This window comes from Lepisosteus oculatus, chromosome 17, assembly GCF_040954835.1.
Source record: "Lepisosteus oculatus isolate fLepOcu1 chromosome 17, fLepOcu1.hap2, whole genome shotgun sequence".
NCBI lineage: Eukaryota > Metazoa > Chordata > Actinopteri > Semionotiformes > Lepisosteidae > Lepisosteus > Lepisosteus oculatus.
In genome coordinates, this window is record NC_090712.1 from 9,073,661 (window position 1) to 9,092,838 (window position 19,178).

The window sequence follows — 19,178 nt, forward strand, 5'->3', positions numbered from 1 at the left end:
TCCCCTGGTGCATATGATTTAATTTTGTTTCCATTTTCTAACCGCTTTATTCAATAGGGGATCGCAGGGGAGCCGGAGCCCATACGGACAAGCAACAGGACAGCAGGGCAGGATACACCCCAGACGGGACGCCAGTCTGTCGCAGGGCAGACGGACATGCTCTCACCAGGGCCAATATTCCCAGAAGCCAACTAACCTTCCAATATGTTTTTGGACTGTGGGAAGAAATCGGAGCATCCAGAGGAAACCCACACCAACATGGGGAGAACCTCCAAGCTCCGGAATCGAACCCAGGCCCCAGCGCTGACTACCGCGCTACTGCACCACCCCTATGATTTCAATTCATCATTAAAGGAAAACATGCCTCTTTCCCAAGATTGTGGTCAGAAGAAAATAAAAACATTTTTACATTATTAAAACAACAGTCCTCCTAGAGTTGTTTCACATTTCCTAAAATAATCACTCTCCCTGGGGTCAAAACAATCCTCTGCACACATTCTGTAAAAATAAAACACTTCTTCACGTTCATATTTGCATTCCTACACCGGTTTCCAGTTAGAAGGAGCCCTAGGACAGCCCACAATAAACTACAGCCAAGGGTTATGTATAAATCACTTTGCTTTATTTAAATCGGCATTAGGCAGTTATGCTATGAACAAAAAAAGATCCAGTTACAGTAACTGCACTGGATACACGTTTATGCAAAACTGAATATGAAGTGCCTCCAATATACACATGAGAGCCAAACAAACTTAAATACCAGCTTTTACAATGCTTCCATGTCTAATGACACCGATTTGTTATCAATATTACAAACACGTTACCCCCCTCCCTCCCTCCCCGAAAATGTGACGAATTAAGGTCAGGGAGCCCAGTCCCTTTTAAAAAACTAAACGGTGAAGTCCGGAACTCCGTGGTGAATGGCGATGATCGTACATTACGTGACTACACATTCTTGCTCTCTACTCAAAGAGAAACTGCAATGCAAAAAGAGTACGAAAAATAAAGAGGTAAAGAAGAATTAGACATCCAATAGAAAGAAAGCACACCCCCCCGCCAAAAAAAAATGATCAGTCTCAATTTGAATTTAATGCCTCACAATTCTCAGACAAAGAAGCAGAAGACGCGTTAAAAGAAGGGTAGGCGCTCCTTCTAACAACTTCCATCTTATTAGGAAACCACTAAGCAAACAAATCCTAAAGTACTGGCTGCAGCAGGCAGGTTGGGAGATGTAAGAAAGTAGCTTGTGTTTTCCCCTGCAAATCCTTGAGATAAATGAAACTCAGCTCACTGAGCTAGCTGAGGACAAAGCAAGCACGCCTGTGGCTATAAATGCAAAAAAAAAAAATACAAAGAAAAAGAGTTACCAGCATGTCTGGATGGCAAAGGCAGTGCATAAGATAGGTCTGACACTGCTGTGGGTTTGTTATGGAGCAATGATAAAGTTATAAATGCTCAAAGTTGGTGGCGACAAGACAGAAAATAAAACCTTGCCAGGAAACTCAGATTTTGACCCCCCCCCCCACTCCCTCCCGGGCACAACCCCCCGTCGATGGATGAGCGAGAATGAAGGAAGTAGCAGAAAAGGAAAAGGCGGACGAAAGCTCGTGAGGAAGTGGTGGCGTGAGAATGTCCGAGCTTATCTAACGGTGACTCCCAGCTTCTCCAAGACGCGCATGCCCTTCTCCTGATACTCCTCCCGGGTCAGCCAGAAGTTGTCCTTGTCTTTCATGATGTCGGCAAGCACAGCGCCACCCAGGAACACCATGTGTTTACGGCGAGGGGGGTCCTCAATCCGGATCTTGAATTTCTGAAAGAGGCAGGAAAGACGTGTGGGAGGGGAGTTAGCGAACTACCGCGTCGCTGCAGTGTACCTGGTCCAGATCCATAACTTTGAAGAGTCGCACTGTAAGTTCAGAGTTGAAATGACAGCGGTCAGTGGGGAATATTCCCAGTGACTGAAACATATGTAGAAATGTTCAGAAATTTCTAAAAAAGAAACAACAATCTTTTCACATAAGCATCCCTGGTAGGGAGCTGAACTACAAGCAGCCAGGGTGCGATTCAGGCCTGTTACAGCTCCAAACAGCTGGCGAGTGGATCAGATTGTGCAGAAGCTGTGGAAGAGTAAGTATGCGACGTCTCACTCTGTGAAACAGAGACGAGAGGGAGCCCACAGAAACTCAGTCAGTACATCCTCTGGCGGGTGGCAAAAAAATTCAGGGAGCGGCAGACATACAGAAGTGTGCAAACCTACATTTGCATTACAAACAAATTCGCTGGCTTGAACAAGGGTAGCACTTCCTGCAACTCACCTTGACACCTCCGATAACATAAAATAAACACAAGCCCAGCCATGCAGCATTTTAATACAGGCTTTCTCTACTGCTTAAGTGAGGAAAGTCTGCAATGGCAACAAAATCTGGTTGCTCCACACGTCTTAAATACACTTTAATTTCCATGCGATTTATATTCAAGACAGACATGCCACTCAGACCTATCTAGAATTTCATCTGTAATTGATCATCTAAATTTAGAAGTCTGACAACCAGACAACTCGAATTAGGTTTTCCAGGCTAGAGGCCAGATTTTAAATAGTGAGATATGGGACAAGCCATGACCCAACCCTGCCACATATCTGACCTGACCTGGAGCGAATGCGTCCTGTTCAGAGAGGGTAACTGGTGGGCTGCGTGTCTGTACCTTGGCTGGTCAGCTTACAGCCTTTGGGTTTAATGGAGCCAAGAAGCCACAAAAGGCAGAACTGTTGCTCCACCTGGTGGCCTCTCGTGACAGTGTTTCTTTTTTTTACAGACTTGTTGAGATAGCTCATGGAACGCATCTTTACAAACTTATTTTATGAAACCATCGCACAAGGAACCTGAAAAGAAGGGCGTTTTTCTGGTTACCGAGTCTAACACTGTAGTCAGCCACTTCCTTCAACAGCTATGGAACTTAAAATAATCACGGGAAGAATTTTACAGGCATAAAACAAAGCAAAAATAAAAAAAAACTGAAAGGAGCAGTAAAATGATTAGTAAACTCAATGAGTTAAGGTCAATCAAAAACCTTTATGCAGATTAATTTTATTTATTTAGGTGGTTTCCGAGAGACCTAAAGACTACTGGATCATCATCAGCCCCGATTCCATTGTAACCAAGAATCCCTCCCGGATTCTCAGAACCGGGAAACGTGGCTTTGCTGGAAGAACGCTGCGGCCGTGCGCCCCCGGCGCCCACACTCACCGACAGCTTGTCGACGTCCCCCTTCAGGACGCGCTCCAGGTACAGCTGCTTGAGCTCCCTCTCCAGCCGAGAGGGCAGGCCGGGGTACATGGTGGAGCCGCCCGACAGGACGATGTGCTTGTAGAACTCGGCCCTGCGGGACACAGAGGACACTCTCAGACCCGAGTCCAGCCCGCTCCCCGGCAACGCAGAGGTCGCCTTCCGCAGGGAAAGGCGTCTAGGCTGTGTATCCGCTGGGAGGCATTAAAACCACAACGAACGAGCAGGGAAACCAACAGCATGTAAGGTTTTATGTCTCCGCAAGAATTAAATAGTCTCAAGATCTTTCATCTCCAGCAGTACCACCTTGACCTATGCGATCAGTTGCCACCCTTCGGAATTTGAGCACAGTTCATTGGAAGAACAGTTACTATATGTTGACCAGCCTCTTATCAGTCTCCTCAAGGTACGCGTGCTACATTCCTTTTCAGGACTATTGACTCAAGAGGGCCACTCTGTTGAAACAGCGTGCCCGCCTGTACATGTCCTGTTGGCAAAGTTGACTTAACTGGGTGTAGAGGGCAAGCCCAGTGTTCAATTCCCACCAAATTATTTTTGCGCCAGTCTCAGTCTTCCACAAACCAAGGTCTAAACAAATCCCCCCCCCCCAGTTTTGCGCTACAATGAATCTGTCCTAAAATACTCATGTTTGATCAGAGAAATTCCTAGCACAGGATTTTGTATTATATAAAAAGAACTTCTTATAAGTTTCAACTTACCAACACTTATGGTTTTACAGTGCAATGAAAAGATACATCCCTGTATCCCATGTCTAGGTACAACTATTAAATGTTTAGTCCCTCAACGGGATTTCTTCAGCCGCCTTGAGTGCAAATCCAGAGTAAAACCGCAGATTTCAGTGCACACAGTGGGGTAACAAAAGAATCGATTACCCTCTCGGAGAAATTCTGAAGGCTCTCGTCATGTATGCGATATGTGATACAGAACTAAAATCCAACATCACAGACATCAACTCGACATTCAGAGACCTGAGCAAAGCAACACATCAACAGCCACTGAGCTGGGACAGCCCATTGACCTCCGGCTTTAGAAGAAGCCCTGCCTGCTCACTTACAGACGCTCACACAGAAAGCCAAACCGCATACCTGGTGTCGATGTCAGCAGCTTGGATGGTGTTGAAGAGCAACTCGGCCACTCCGACACCTTCAACGTTGATAAGGTGAGGCTGGAACAAAGCCTCTGGGGCCTCGAATCTCTCTCCTCCTACTTTGATAACCCTGCCGTCGGGAAGCTGGGGAGAGATGGGACACTGGCATGAAAATGACTCACTTGACACCGAAGGAGCACCTTCTGCTACTAAGGGAAGTGCTCACTCCTGGATTGAACGGAAATGTACAATTTGCACACCAAGTATTAAAAGCATGAGTGCAGGTCAGCAGATGCACTGTGTGACTGTTGATTTTTCACACTCCTGGACAAGCATTTTCCCTTGTTTCTCTGGACCCCCTGGGACAATCCCAAGAAGACACTGATGACCAGAAGGCTGTCACAAACCCAGGGTGCCTAGCTGATCCCTTGAATGCCAGTGGGAGTGCAAACAACAGGTAGGAAAAGGTTTTTAAATCTCGTCAAGGCCAGGCTATACCTTATCTCTACATCCTTTATTGTACTAAAAAAAATTCTAAAAAGGAACCTTAGAAGATGCCCATGTACAAAGAGGCTCGTGTTCCTACCATTACAAGTTTAAGCAGAGGAGAGGGAGAAAATCGTCCTGATGCTCCTGTTATTTTCCTCACCTGCAACCCACTGGCAAGGTCTCCCTGACCCAGTTTGGGTTGTGACCCAATTTTAAAAAAACCATGCTCTCTAAAGCTAATGCTCAAAAGCAAGGCTAGAACAAGTTTGGTTTTAACAAGGTCTGACTACATCTAGAAAGTAAGTCTGATCTTTCAGCTCTGCCACTTAACAGGGTGATGCAGGAGAAATAAATACAGAAAGTCAAAATACAGCACAGAGCTAACAGGTCATCCGATTACATTTTATCCTGATGGCGGTGACAGCTTTGTGATGCAGTTCCTACCTCCTTTTAAAATCACACAAAATCTGGGAGCAGTACAAATCCCTTTCCAAAATCTCATGTTTCCCTTTCTTTTTTAACTGCGTGTTCATGAGCAGAAGGGCTTGTTCTCTCTTTGTGGTGCATTGCTCAAGTTCCAGGATTCTCAAGCAAAGTACTAAAAGACTTTTCTCAGGTGGTAACTATCAAAGGGGAAAAACAATTCTATACAGGTGAGGCAGGTACAGTTGAGGACATCCCTAATTTTAATAAGGAATAATATTTATGATTGGCTAACGTAATGTGAAAATAAAAACCTACATCAATTAGCAATTTTGTTTGAAGGCCTGTTCTCAGCATTTGTTTTAAATGATGCTGTGGGTAAGCGGAGCACTAGAGAGGCTACTGCTGGAGCTCTTTCTGACAGAAAAATTACTGCTCAGTGGATGGCAGAATAAGAGATTCCGCGTTTAAATATATTCACTCTATAACACTGTAATTCATCTTCAAACAGTTGGTAATATTCATAATTAACTATCCTACATTTCAGTAGGTTCAGGACTGCCTTCATATGAATAGGTTTAAAAGGCTGACAAAGTGATTCAAAAGCTTTCTGCAAGGTCATGAAATAATAAAAACCTCTTCTTAAAAAAACAACACACGTATAAACATAACAGGATCAGTGATTCCATTCACTGCTTGAGGGCCTTGGTCTAAACTAGGAAACACATATTAGGAGGGGTTTTGAAAGATTTGGGCCACACAGGAAATGATGTTACATGTAGGTTAAGTTGTACAACAGTCTCTGTATTTTCCTCGTTTTTCTTAAGTCTGCTGGAAAGAAACACAAGCTAAAATAAACTCCAACTTAAAAGCTCAGCAAAAAGGTTCACCTGCGATTTTCCAAGAGCTGAGCTGTTAAACAGAAAGGTACAGAAAAATAAACAAGCCTGTGAGGCAACACCAGATGAAAACCAAAACAACGTCAACCAAACCTTTCAGCATTCAATTAAAAAAATCAGTCTGAACAAAAAACACCAACAGATATTAAATGTATCTCAATTAAATGAGACACCTTGATCATATAATTTGGTAATAACGTCTACAAAAAAAATACACAGGAGTCATGGGCCTCACAGATCACAACTGGAGCACAAATGAAAACCTAAGATATTTGGTCCCACAGTGTACAGGCTTGAGCGTTTTCAAATACTGGAACATGAACAAGGAAAAATACAAAGGTTGCAAAACTACTTCAGGGACAAAGTGTCATAGATATCACCCTTCACAAGGCAAGCAAATAAAAGATGGAACTATGCTGAGCTTTCCTACTTCTTAAATAATTTCTTGCAACACACAATGCTTCATTACACCTTTATGGAGTGTATTAGGAGGAAACCACAATGTTCAGTATTGTACAGTGCAGCGCTCTATGGCTGTTGAACTGAAATTAACTGTAAATCGAGGGGGTGTTGCAGCCAACCATAAAATCAAACTGTACAAATGAGAATACCATGTCCTCCACAGGAAACTGCTATTCCTGAAGTTGCTGGTAAATGACCTCACAGACGTGAGCACATTCAGTGGGGCCAGCAGCGCATACCGTGTAGGACTCCACCAGCACTGTGGTCTCCAAGGCCAGCTTCTGCTCCTGCTCGATGTTGTAGCCCACGTAGCACAGCTTCTCCTTCATCATGCGCACCGTCTCGAAATCGGCCGAATGGTTAAAGGCGTAACCCCTCAGCAAAAGCAACTACAACAAGACGTGCTTTAGTTAGGGCCAGGGGCTTTTTCTTCAGAGCTCCCCGATGAACGACTTGCTTAACTGACGGAAAAATGACAAATAAAACACTGCAGAAACAGACAGTCGTGGTTTTATGCAATGAATAAGATGAGGCACCCCCCGGAGAGAGTCTAATTAGCACTCTTCGTCTTGGTAAAGCCAGACCTGCAGAAACTGTTATAGTACAGTTCCTGCAACAGTGACTTGTAGGCTTTGGAACACTGGAACACATGGGATACAGATATAAATCAGCAAGAACAGTCAGATATACATCTGGGTCAGGGGCGGTGAGGTGGCCGTGTGGCTAAGGATCTGCACCTGTGGCTGGGAGGTTGCCAGTTCGTATCCCGCAGCCGGCAGAGGAATCCTACTCCGTTGGGTCCCTGAGCAAGACCCTTAGCCCCAACTGCTCCAGGGGCGCCGTATAAATGGCTGACCCTGCGCTCTGACCCTCCCTGTCTGTGTGTCTCATGGAGAGCAAGCTGGGGTATGCGAAAAGACAAATTCTTAATGCAAGAAATTGTATATGGCCAATAAAGTGATCTTATCTCTTTTACATGGTTAAGTGCAGCGGTCCTAATTGCACAAACAAGCAGCACTGCCACAAACACAGATGCACAACAGCGTACCTGGCAGGGAAAGTTACCTTGATGAGGTAGCGAGTGATGTCCCTTCCAGCAATGTCTAGTCGCCTGGTTAGATGAGGCAGCGAGAATCCCTCGTACACAGGACAGATATGGGTCACGCCATCGCCCGAGTCCACCACCACCCCGGTCAGCAAGCCTGAACACACGGCACAGCCTCTCTTGAGCAACAAACCTTGCTGGTCTTCACATAGCTACTACTGGAAAGAGCCCCGACTTTCACAGCCACAGAGGAGAAACAAAACGTCACCACTAGGTGGCACTCCCCACCTTATTAAAAACTCCTGCCAATGGGGAAGCAAGGCAATAAAATGGAGCCATTTGATTTTTATATTCACTTAAGCACAGACGGTTGCGGATGTACTCCCACGCTAATGTATTTATCTGGCAAGTCTAACAGCTGTTAACGAACAAAACTCTTTAACCTAGCTGCAGGCTTCTAGAAATCTGACCATAAAAATAATATATAAATAATAGAATCAGTTTAAAAACACTGGGATTTAAAATTAGTATTCAATAGGCTGCAATTTTTTTTACACACATGTCAAGCATTTTTCAGCCTAAAATGTATTGAAGTTGGTATAAATATTTATTAATGCAAATTTACAATAAAATTTAGCATGTAAATCCAGGTGTGCATTCAGTATTTTTCAGAATAAACAAAAACTAAAAACGTGTCTGTCCATCCATCTAGTATCAGAAAACTGCTTGAAACTAGCAAGGATCACAGCAACCAGATTTCACATCCACTGTGAAGAAATGCAGGCTATTTCTGGTGGCTACGAAAGGCTGTGCTGAGAGAGATGTCCATGACCTACCTTGAGCGTACAGGGTCAGTACAGCCTGGATTGCAATGTAAACCCCAGAGAACTTATATGTTTCAAACATGACCTGGAAAGGAAAGTAAAAAAATAGCTTAGTGAATGCAGCAAGAGACAAAAGAAAGATCTAAACTGTATTTAAAATACACATAAATATGTAGTGCAAGTATACAATGTATAACTATGATACTGTTTCGTTTACACTGCAGTAGTAATTAGAGAATAAGTAATTCAAAGGGACTTCTATAATATATTAATCATCTGCAAAGCTTCTTGTTCACACACCTTTTGCAACATGACTGAGACTTCAAGCCCAAACACTGACCAGCGAGTACATTTATATCTCTTAGCATAGACTATACCATTAATATCTTTATTTATAACAGAGTCCAGTACAGATATCTGCGATCTGTGCTGCAAAGCAGAACAACATGCAGATGACATCAGCCAAACCTGAAGCACCCGCAAAAATGAATGTGCATGACAGCATTATTTGATTTAGAACTATTTTAAAACATATATGCATTTCTCTGTATAAAAACTGTGAATCTTTCTGAGAACAACGTGTCCAAGTGCATTTTGTGCACTGGTATGAAGTGGAATTGCTGGACTGTTCACTGTCATGACAGTTTTACTCATTCAAGTCATCCCTTTGGATATTTTGGATAATTATTTTCTTAAATACTTCTTAAATACTTTCTTGTCCACTTCACTCTCGTCTCTAGTAAGGTGGTTATTTGCTTCGGAAAAACCAAAAACACATAAATGAGCACCTTGTGGGTAAGCTGCTAGCCATCCAGTTAAAATTCACAAGTGTCTGCAGAAACCTACAAGGCAATGCAGATTCTAAAACAGCTTTTAATTATATGGAGCGAACTGGAGCATGGAGATATCTTACTTACAATAAAGAACTCGAACCTGCAAAAATGTAGCCTAGTTGGCACCATACCTCACAATGCAGTCTTCTCAAAGCTACAGTGAATCCTTTCAATTTTGGTTCATGGGGCATTCAAATTATGAGGTCAGGTCAAACCTGTTCACGTTTTGGCTTTTCGTAATTTGAATTAAAATTTATATTGGGAAACAACCTGATATTAGGAAGTGCTTTATGCTGAGTACATCTGAGAAGTGAAAATCAGAGTTTAATTTCCCAGTACAATTAAACTTCTCAATTTTGCAAGTGGTCAAGGAAACATTGAAAGCTGCAAAAAAAAAAAGTGTTGGAGGCAAATGTCGAACTATAGCATGTGAAGACAGATGCGTTGCAGAAGACCCCGAGGAGCTGCTCACCTCAATGATCTTCTCCCTGTTCTTGGTGGGGTTCATTGGGGGCTCTGTGAGGAGGATCTTGCAGTCCTGGGAGTTGATGTTGAGTTTTTCAGGACCGAAGGTGTAGTCCCACAGGTGTTTCATGTCGTCCCAGTTCCGGACGATGCCGTTCTCCATGGGGTAGTTCACCTCCAGCATGGAGCGCAGCTCGCTGGCCTCGTCGCCCACCATCAGATCCTGCAGGAGCAGAGGTCACAGGTCAATCCCACTGTCCAGCTTAGGCTATGGACCACACTCTCCCAACACTGGGTGCTTTTAAGAGCTGATTGTCAAGAACGATAAGGACTGCACTGTCTGACATGACAGCCAGGACTCTAAACAGGGGAAGGTAAATAAAGCACACGCAAGGGAAAGTGGGTTAAATATCCAAGGGCACAGGTCAGATGTTCAACAACGCGACTACGGGTCACAAGCCGCTGTTCCTGCTAACTTACTGGCTGATGGTTCTGGACTTTTTGTAAAATGACGATTGCTTTATGGATTTTCCCAGCAGAACAGTGTTGTTTCGCTGGCAGAAAGGAAGTGGGGAACTATAAAACTGACGAGGCCAACTGCGGAGAAAAGGCTGTGGAGACCTTTGGATCGGAATCAAATGACACAGGCATTGGCTACCATTCAAATAGCTAGAGAAAAGTCGGGGGAAATGCTCAATTAAAAATATAACAATGTGATTTATTGTATTAAGGTTGTGGCAAGCCACAAAGAAGAAGAATATTTGCATTTAGCCTGTGCTGCAGACTATTAAACACAATATTATTGTTTAAAGACAGTCGGAGATACAGGCACAAAGTGTCAAAGCCCCAGACTGCCACAGAAAATTCATGCCAACATGACATAGCTGCCATTGCTCATTCTCATAGACGACACAGAGGCAAGATTGTTCTTTTAAAGGGATATTTATAAATTCCGAGCTTAATGACTTAACTCAAACAAGGAACCATTCATTTCGATCCGGATTTACTAAGGAAATTTCTCCCAGCTCAGAACTGATAACTGCTTTTAAAAAGTCAGCGCATCAGTTGCGGCTCAAGTTCTTGATGAGGATGAGATGAGCTCTTGGACGACACGGTGAATTAATCAGTAAAAGCACAACGTACAGCAAAAGTAGTAGGATGCACTCCACAGACCCTCTCGAAGCCAGACGCTCAAGTCTGTTTAGGCTTGACTGAGATCCTGGCATGCAGACAGAAGTTTCCATGCATTACTCCCTCAGTAATGTCACAACCAATTCCAATGACATTCATTCACCTTTAAAGATGCATTGCTTTATTTTTCAGTGCATTCTGCCAAGATGCGCAAGTGGTGTTTGCATTGCTCTCCTCCCTCTTGTAGAGAGAGAAATACTGAATTTTATTGTAAATAAATATCACCCATCTTTACTCAAAGACAGCCAGCTTCTTTTGATTAAGTCTGACTTCACTTGGCCCCAGCTCACAAGCCTGCGTGCTTTAAACGAGAAGCTGGATTATCTGAGGTTTACTGCTGCGTTTTCCATATGGTTTGCTTCATGACTTTTGAATTTGCATGTTTAAACACCACGAGAAACACAAACCACAGGACACAAGTGGATCCTACAGGTAGGTGCATATAGGACAGAGATGAGGCAGTTCTTATACAAAGCGGGGGTCTGGATCTAGCTACACAACCATGCTGTTAAAGCTGACACACCCACTTCTATCAAGAAGCAGCCAAATAAGATCTCAGGGCGAGATAAATACATATTGTATATGAAGAGAATGCATTTACAATATTTCAGGATCACCTTCGAGTTCCAATATTAAAATTACACACTTTTGACTGAATACCATTTCCTAAAGGAAAATAATCTGATCAATTGTTTGACAACTGTCCATTTCAAAGGTAACCAAACACAGCTGAAATCTGAAAGATAAAAAAAACTAAAACAATAAAGACACACTGACAGGATCGTAATGCGTTGTTCTTAAACTGACAAAACAAACAGAATTTTGAATGCTTGTCATTCAAAATACAGTCAACTTTTAGGTATTGTCTATAACGAGCAGGTGTAGAACAAAGCCAAAATGTATTACAAAAGAAAATTCTGAAATATACCAGCCTTCAATCAAACCACTGGCATGTATGTTAGAGGCACTGCTATACCTGAAATACTGTACGTAAAGTGTCATGTGTGCACAGCTAACTGGGAAATCTACAAATTGGATTAGATTTCCCAGTCCTGGTGCTGGGGTGCCACACACCTTCTGGTAATTGTGCCACCTGAGCCCTCAAACAATTGAACCTGTAATAACAGGTTTAATTTCAACTCTTCAATTGTTTTCAATTCAATTGTTTTTTAGTTCCTGAACACGTAGGAGGCTGCCTTTAAGCTACTGTTCCATAAGTAACTTAAAGGCCTTAAAGAACAGTTATTACCCCCTCGTTACCCCTACCAGAAAGAAGAAAATGGGAGCAAGTTTTACCACAGTAAAGTATTTAATTGTACCAATCCATTCTTAGGGATTAGTGAAAAATGAAATAAAATGCTGCACCAGATTAAAGACCAACCAATTTTCAAAAGGCCTTTTTCATTCAGGTAAAAACTCGACTGGCCAAACAATTGCAATTCTCAAAAATTGTATGCTATAACCGTGTGTTCTAGCAGGACTCTGGAAAGAACTATGAAAAACAACTATATATGGTCTCTATTTTGTTTTACCATGGCGGATGTACTAAAGGAAATAGTTAACTTAAATAACCAAATGGGTGAGTGTTGCAGGCTACTTCACTCATTGTCAGACTGAACACTTCTGCAAATGAATTTGAGATGGGGGGAAAAAAGAGGAAGAACTTGCAGTGAAGTCAACTCTTGCATTAGTCTGAAAGAGGTGTCTGTGTGCTTCTACCTCGATCAAAGGGAACTCGCAGGACTGATTGACAGGGGAACATGATTAAACTCTACAGACACAATCGTCACTGACCAAATGGTGAATACCCTACATGGATCAGCCAAGCCAGCAAAACAGAAAAAACAAAACAAAAAGGAGGTTAGAAAGAATGGTATTCTTTCATCAAGGCAAAGTATGCAAACCAAAGGGAGAAGGGAGAGAGGATAAAGAAATAGGGGGAAAAAACCCAGAAACTCAACAGTAAAAATGACCAAGCAGAGCAAATCTTTCTTCTGGCCAAGCAAACAAGGGAAAAAACAAAAAAACCAGCACACACTGAACCACACTTACCATCTTTTTGTTATTCTACTTCAACAGGTCAAGAAAGAAGAAGAAAGAGAAGGCAAAAGCAGAAGGTCAGACAGAAAGCAAAGACAGAAGCAGACCACAGCTAACTGCACCTTTCGGAGCTTCTTCAGAAATCTCGTTTATATCTGCAAAAGAGACTGTACATGACTGCCTGGTCTTCAAGCAGGATTAGGTCCAAGGCTACCCTCTTCACATTTAACAGCAGCACTGCTTTGAGTGTCACGGGTTGGACAGGCATCTTCTACCCCAGACTAAACATCTTTCAGAAGAAGGCAGTCTTCCATGGTCCAGTCATCAACCATTAACCATTTGCTTGGTTTCCTCATCCACGTCCTGCAAACTGAAAACTATGTGCAGACCTGGCTCCAGAGTCACAGAACTTGGCTAATACATACATTTAGTCCCGCAGAATATGATATAGAGAATACGACTTAATTCAGTTTCAGGAGTACTTGAGATCTGGGATAATCACAACAAATACACAAACCTATGGGCTGTATTGACAAAGCTTGAGCCTGCAATCTATTGGCATAAGGAACTCTTCCTAAAGAAACGTAATGTGCTTTGCATAGCAGTCTTAATTATACTACATAAACTGCTCTTCCACTTAATTAAAGCAGAAATGGATCATACTTGTTTTTGTCCCTTAAATACTGGCATGTCATTTGAAGAACTCACTTTAAAATTGGAAACTCATGTTTTATGACACTTTGAACATATATCACCGATCTGAATTACTTTACCTCACACACATTAATGTTTCGAGAAAGGCAAAAGAATAAACAGCGAACAACTTGTTTTTGTTAAACAAAAAGATAACACTAAGCATGGACTTATCTTCTCATGTCAAACTCAATATGGGCTCATGAAAATAAGGAGTGCATAAATGTAAAAGAATTATAAAATGCATAAATTAACACACAAAGCTTCATAATTAGTCAGAATACAGAATGTGTATTCTTTGATAAATTATAATGCCTACTGCATATTTTAACATCTTGAACGATTTTACAAAACTTGTCAATGAACATATTAAAACTAAAGGCTTATAATTGCATATCATTTTCAAGTTCTTTGCTCCTTCATAAGCACAATGCCACGTAAATAAATTGCAATACTGGGTACTCCCCTCAAAATAAAATCAGTCCCAAAATGCAGAATGCTGATAACTTTCAAATGAATGCCAACCAAGGTTTGCGACACTATTAGAGAGCATCACGTTCAACAGCTGTAACTTAATATTGGATCGATTACATGACAGTGGACCTCATCAAACCCTTTAAAACCTTAAATAAAAGTTTCCACGAAAAGGGAAATGCAGAAAAGAAAGGTCTTCTAAGTACACACAGCAGGTGGTTGTCTTACTTTTATATCTACATAAATAGGTTTATTCCATGCTGAAAAGAGAAGAAAGAAAACAACGTTTCAGCCGTGGAGCCTTCTTCAGGTGAGCCTACGCATGCCGACACATCTACCCACCTGGCTCACACCCGAAGAAGCCGCCACGGCCGAAACGTTGTTTTCTTTCTTCTCTTTTCAGCATGGAATAAACCTATTACTTGTTCCTTTGCAGCCTACACATGCTGACGCAGCTGCCCACCTGAACTATCTCCATAAATATACAAGCATGGATTTCAGGCCTTCATTTTGAATACTAGAGCTATTTTGTCATAGTCAAAGGCTTCCGAGCTGCTGCAAAATGCAGCAACTCTGTCGCAAATTTCCACTTCCACACCCGTTCTTGGTAAATGGATCAGCAAGGTCATATATTCACAATGACAGCAAACATCTTAAATAGTGGAAGAAAAAAAGGAGAAACAAACAATTAAATGCAGAACCTCAAGTCTGGCAGATGTTTTCTTGACACGAGCTGAGCAGAGAGAGAGCTTTACCTTGATCTCGATGTTTCCCACTTTGGTGGTCGATCGGATGATGGGCCTGCCGACCAGCGCGGGGAAGATGTGCTCCGGAAAGTTGGAACCAGCATAGCCACACTTGACAAACTGGCCAAGAATGAGAGAAGAGGACACGGTTTTTCAGAGGAATGGAATACATTTGGAACGCTGCCGGCTTCTAGAAGAGCTCAGTGGACAGCAAAGCTGTCGTCTTTCACATTAGCCACATGTTGTCACAGAAGGTCAGGGATTCTATTAGGAATGTGTTGCAATCCTTTGGGAAAAACTGTTTTATTGAAATTCCTGGAGTTACCACTACACATAAGTTCATCTTCTCTTTGTGCAAATGCATATAAATGTAAAGACATCCATTAGAGATGCTGTATGTATAAATAGGACATACAAGAAACTGAGAACATAAATTAAATATATTCTGAAAACCTCTCACAATGAAAGCTTAAAGGGGAACTGCAATGCAATTTTTATATTTCGGGGTTAAAAAAGAATCAGCATTGATGAGTGCATTCCACACCACAATAAAAGTCAAATGTGCACAGTATTTTGTAAATTGGAGGTTTTACATCACAAAATACACGAAATTTCCAAGTCTGCACAGCAGCATGTTCTTTGATTCAGAACGAGGCAACAAAACCTCCGGTGATGGGAGCGGCCTTATTACTTTGAAAACAAGCAGGCTGGTGAACACATCTCTTTTAATCCAAAAGAAATACTGCTCTCGACTTCCAAGATGGTTTTGTCGATAAATGGAACTTACTTGTTAACTGTACATGTAAATCATGTTGGAGACATTCTGTGGTGAAATATCTAATGCACAACCTGGACTTAGTTGCTTGTACATCACATTACATAGCTATTATGGTGACTAGTGTGCAGGAAGGGTGGTTTCACATCACAATTCGCGCAAACTCTCATGGATGCGAGATGTAAACAGCTAGTGCAAGGCAGACTCCCTCTGTGCTGGAGAGCCAGGATCCAGCACACTTTACGAATCACCTTTAAATCATCAATTTCTAAATGACTGGAACAATTTCATTTTGACCACTTAAGCAGGGGACTGGGTCAATTTAGCAGTGTAGAAATAATTACAACACTCTGTGGCTCCCAAGGATCACAGTTGTCTGTTCCTGATTTACCAGAAGTAAACCGATCGAGTTCTTCTCTTCCAAGTCTTTAGAAACCGATGATTGAAGGCAAACCTACAAGACCTACTGGATTCTCTCGCTCTCAAGGACCAGGGCTATCCCCATACAGGCATGTGGAACAGGACACTAAAATAGCTAACTACTGTAGGTATTTCCACAGCATTGCAAAACTGACCATGTTCACCGAAAAGTACTGTCTAGCTGCTACACTAAGGAAAGAATGCAGATGACCTGTCGCAACAGGCATGCCCACAGCCACACAAGCACTGAAGGCTAAAATCAGCAGTCACCGTGAGCTTAATCTCTGCAACTTTCTTCTAGACAGACCTACTCAGAGTCTCGTGTCCAAGCAGAGTGACCAATCCATTCTCTCCGATAATCCGACTCTTGTTGTACAAACAATCTAGGTCTAGGTTAAATGATTTTTTTCAAGGGACACCTCCCCAGTAGTCCAGCTGGGTGAGACCAAGCTAGTGAGGGTTACGAATCAAGCCCCAGGGTCACAAAACAAGCATGTCACAGAGCTGGAATTCAAGTCTTTTGTAACCCACTGTCCAGACGCCTACCTCCAAAAGTGCACACAATACTTAAGCCTGTGATAAAACAGCCAATATGCAAGGTGCTAGAATAGTTTGTAAGACATACAAAAACATTTCAACTAAAACTATAATAAGCATTCATACAGAAATAGATTTGATTTGTTGTATAAAACAGTTAAAGTTCTTTGGGCTGTGAATGTGGTTTCAGTGCTGATCTCACTTCCCTTTGAGTCATCAGTCAAGCAGTGCACAACTAGCACTTTTCTGCAACGCACATTAACCAACATCCTTCAAAGTGCTCTGTTAAGTTTCCCTCCCTGTGCAGTCCAGCCGGCAAGTTAATGTGCACTAGTTCAGAAAAAAACGAAACGCACGTTTCTACTGCCAAATCTCCAAGCTGAAAAAAAGAACCCACCCACTGCTCTTATCGCTAATGGGCAGAGATATCTGGACTGCTCGGTCTCTAAACGATTTATGCAATCAGCTCATTGTACCTGAGCTGATTTAAAAAGGAAACAAATGTTGTTCTTTTCAGGTTGAAATTTTATAAGCGTCCTCAGCTCGCTGGCAACCTGTTCTAAAATCTGTTCTTAAACAACAGTTGTAGAGTGCAACTACTTAATTATCTTTACACAAATTAATCACCACTGACCAAATTATTAAAACGGTGTAACACCACAATCAAAAGCCTAAGGCAATACATTTCTGTACGTGTTCAAACATTACTCACAGTATCTCCGCATTAAATATGCAGCAGTGCATGTTTTTATAGGGATCTCACCGTGGCGAATAAATACATCTAACTACACCTAATACATTTCATCTGAACTGCCACTTCCACAGGTATGCTTCAGAAGCAGTGCTCTGTAGTCTTCACACGCTGCAATGATGAAGAAAGCTAAAAAATACCTCCTGTGGCGCTGGTAAACTAATATTTGACAGAAAAGGGACACGCTGCTATGAGCTTTCTTTTTTGATGGACGGAGAATGGAGTGCACTGTGAAAAAAAAATACATAACCTCCAGTGTCCCAGAAAAAGGACAGGATGTCCATCTGACTGGTGCTTTATTTAGTCAGAACGAATTTACTTATTTATGAAAGGACTGTAAGTCTGTTTGCAATATGTTCCTCACTTACAATCTGCTGTGAACTTGGAACCCAAATACTTCATTTTATTTAAGCCGCTTTTCCGCAGTGAGTTTCATACATCAAGGAGTATCAATAAGACACCAAGACAGATGGACGGACTGAAGTCATTCTTAGTAAATCGGCAGGTTCTTAAAGTGATTTTTCTTAACGTTGTTCTTTACAATTGTTTTTCTTGGTTTGTCATTTCGCAAAGAAAGTAAATTCAGAAGCGCTTTGGGAACTAACGCGAAGAATGTGTTTGCATGTACAGACTTGAACAAACAGACGAACTGTGGCAACACACAGTACGGCAACATGGCTGCTGTATGGAGGAAATATCAATCTTTTAATCGCGGAACGCGTCACCTGTTTCACAAATGATCGGAATTTACAAATAAAGGGGCTAAAATGAGAGTTGTCCGAGCAGGGCTTTCTAATCCCGAAAACCTTCCAAGCGAAGCGCCGCGACAGATAGCCCTGCGTGATCTGACATCCTGTCGAGCTCTGTAAAACCGCAAGCAGGGGCTGTACCAGTGATAACTGTATAAGGACATTTCAAACTACAGAGGCAGAGTGCTGGTGCATTTTCAACACCGCTGTGCAACCGCTTCCAGTTTCTGTCGCCCTCGCAAACAATACTGCCCCAATTCATTGATAAAACGGCACAATCCGTAGCTTCGACTTAGAAACTTTTTTTTTGTTACCAGAACAATGCGATTCACCTACGGGGCACTTAAATATACCGTGATGGCACCGATGTACTGATGGTTCGTCATACATATGATAGGGGAGAGGAGAGAAACATCTAATGATTTCACCGGGGACATGCGAGCTCCGTTTCTTCCCCTTACGGACTAAATTCCAGCAATTATCCCCTGTGTTGGCCCTTGGTGGCAAGCGATGACTACATCCATACAAAATGCACAATGCCAACACAGTCTACCCACTACTGCAGAACGTGGCTCAACAAGGGATCTTAGCGTTGAATCTAAAACGTATATACCTTGTGAGCACCAGATTAAGCATCAGTCCCTTTGAAGAAAGCGGAATTGACAAGCTGACAGACTCACATTCCTTTGCCTACCCACCCAGTCAGCTAACCTCTTTACTTCCTGTTTCAGGCGATTCTATTTTCCATAGCCACAATCAGCCATAGAAGAATCGGGCAGAAGCACAAATCACCGAAAGTAAGAAATCTGTCATCAGACCTACCCCGGTTCCATTGTCACAAACCACCACTTTCCTTCCCTGACCGTCCATTTTTCAGAATCCAGGAACCTGCAGACCTCTCCTGCTCAACTTTCTTCAGCAAGCCGGAAATCACCACCCCGGCTCCCGGAAAGGGTTTCTTCCGGTAAGT

At 42.4% G+C, this 19,178-nt stretch overlaps 1 protein-coding gene across 1 annotated transcript; it reads right to left on the reverse strand.

Moving 5' to 3' along the window:
* Positions 1–600: 600 nt before the first annotated feature.
* On the reverse strand, positions 601–19,168 carry LOC102687047 (actin related protein 2). Its single transcript, XM_006638597.3, has 9 exons — positions 19,031–19,168; positions 14,986–15,096; positions 9,840–10,055; positions 8,547–8,619; positions 7,731–7,867; positions 6,905–7,054; positions 4,391–4,536; positions 3,246–3,378; positions 601–1,810 (listed from the first exon to the last, which is right to left on the reverse strand). The coding sequence occupies exons 1-9, from the start codon at positions 19,076–19,078 to the stop codon at positions 1,640–1,642; spliced, it is 1,185 nt and encodes a 394-aa protein (XP_006638660.1). The 5' UTR covers positions 19,079–19,168; the 3' UTR covers positions 601–1,639.
* Positions 19,169–19,178: the final 10 nt, after the last annotated feature.

Coding starts and splice junctions, on each gene's coding strand:
- LOC102687047 (XM_006638597.3), bottom strand. CDS start 19,078: ATGGACGGTCAGGGAAGGAAAGTGGTGGTTTGTGACAATGGAACCGGG. Junction 8,620..9,839: donor ACAGGGAGAAGATCATTGAG/GTGAGCAGCTCC, acceptor TTTCCTTTCCAG/GTCATGTTTGAAACATATAA. Junction 3,379..4,390: donor GCTGCTGACATCGACACCAG/GTATGCGGTTTG, acceptor TGTGTCCCGCAG/GGCCGAGTTCTACAAGCACA.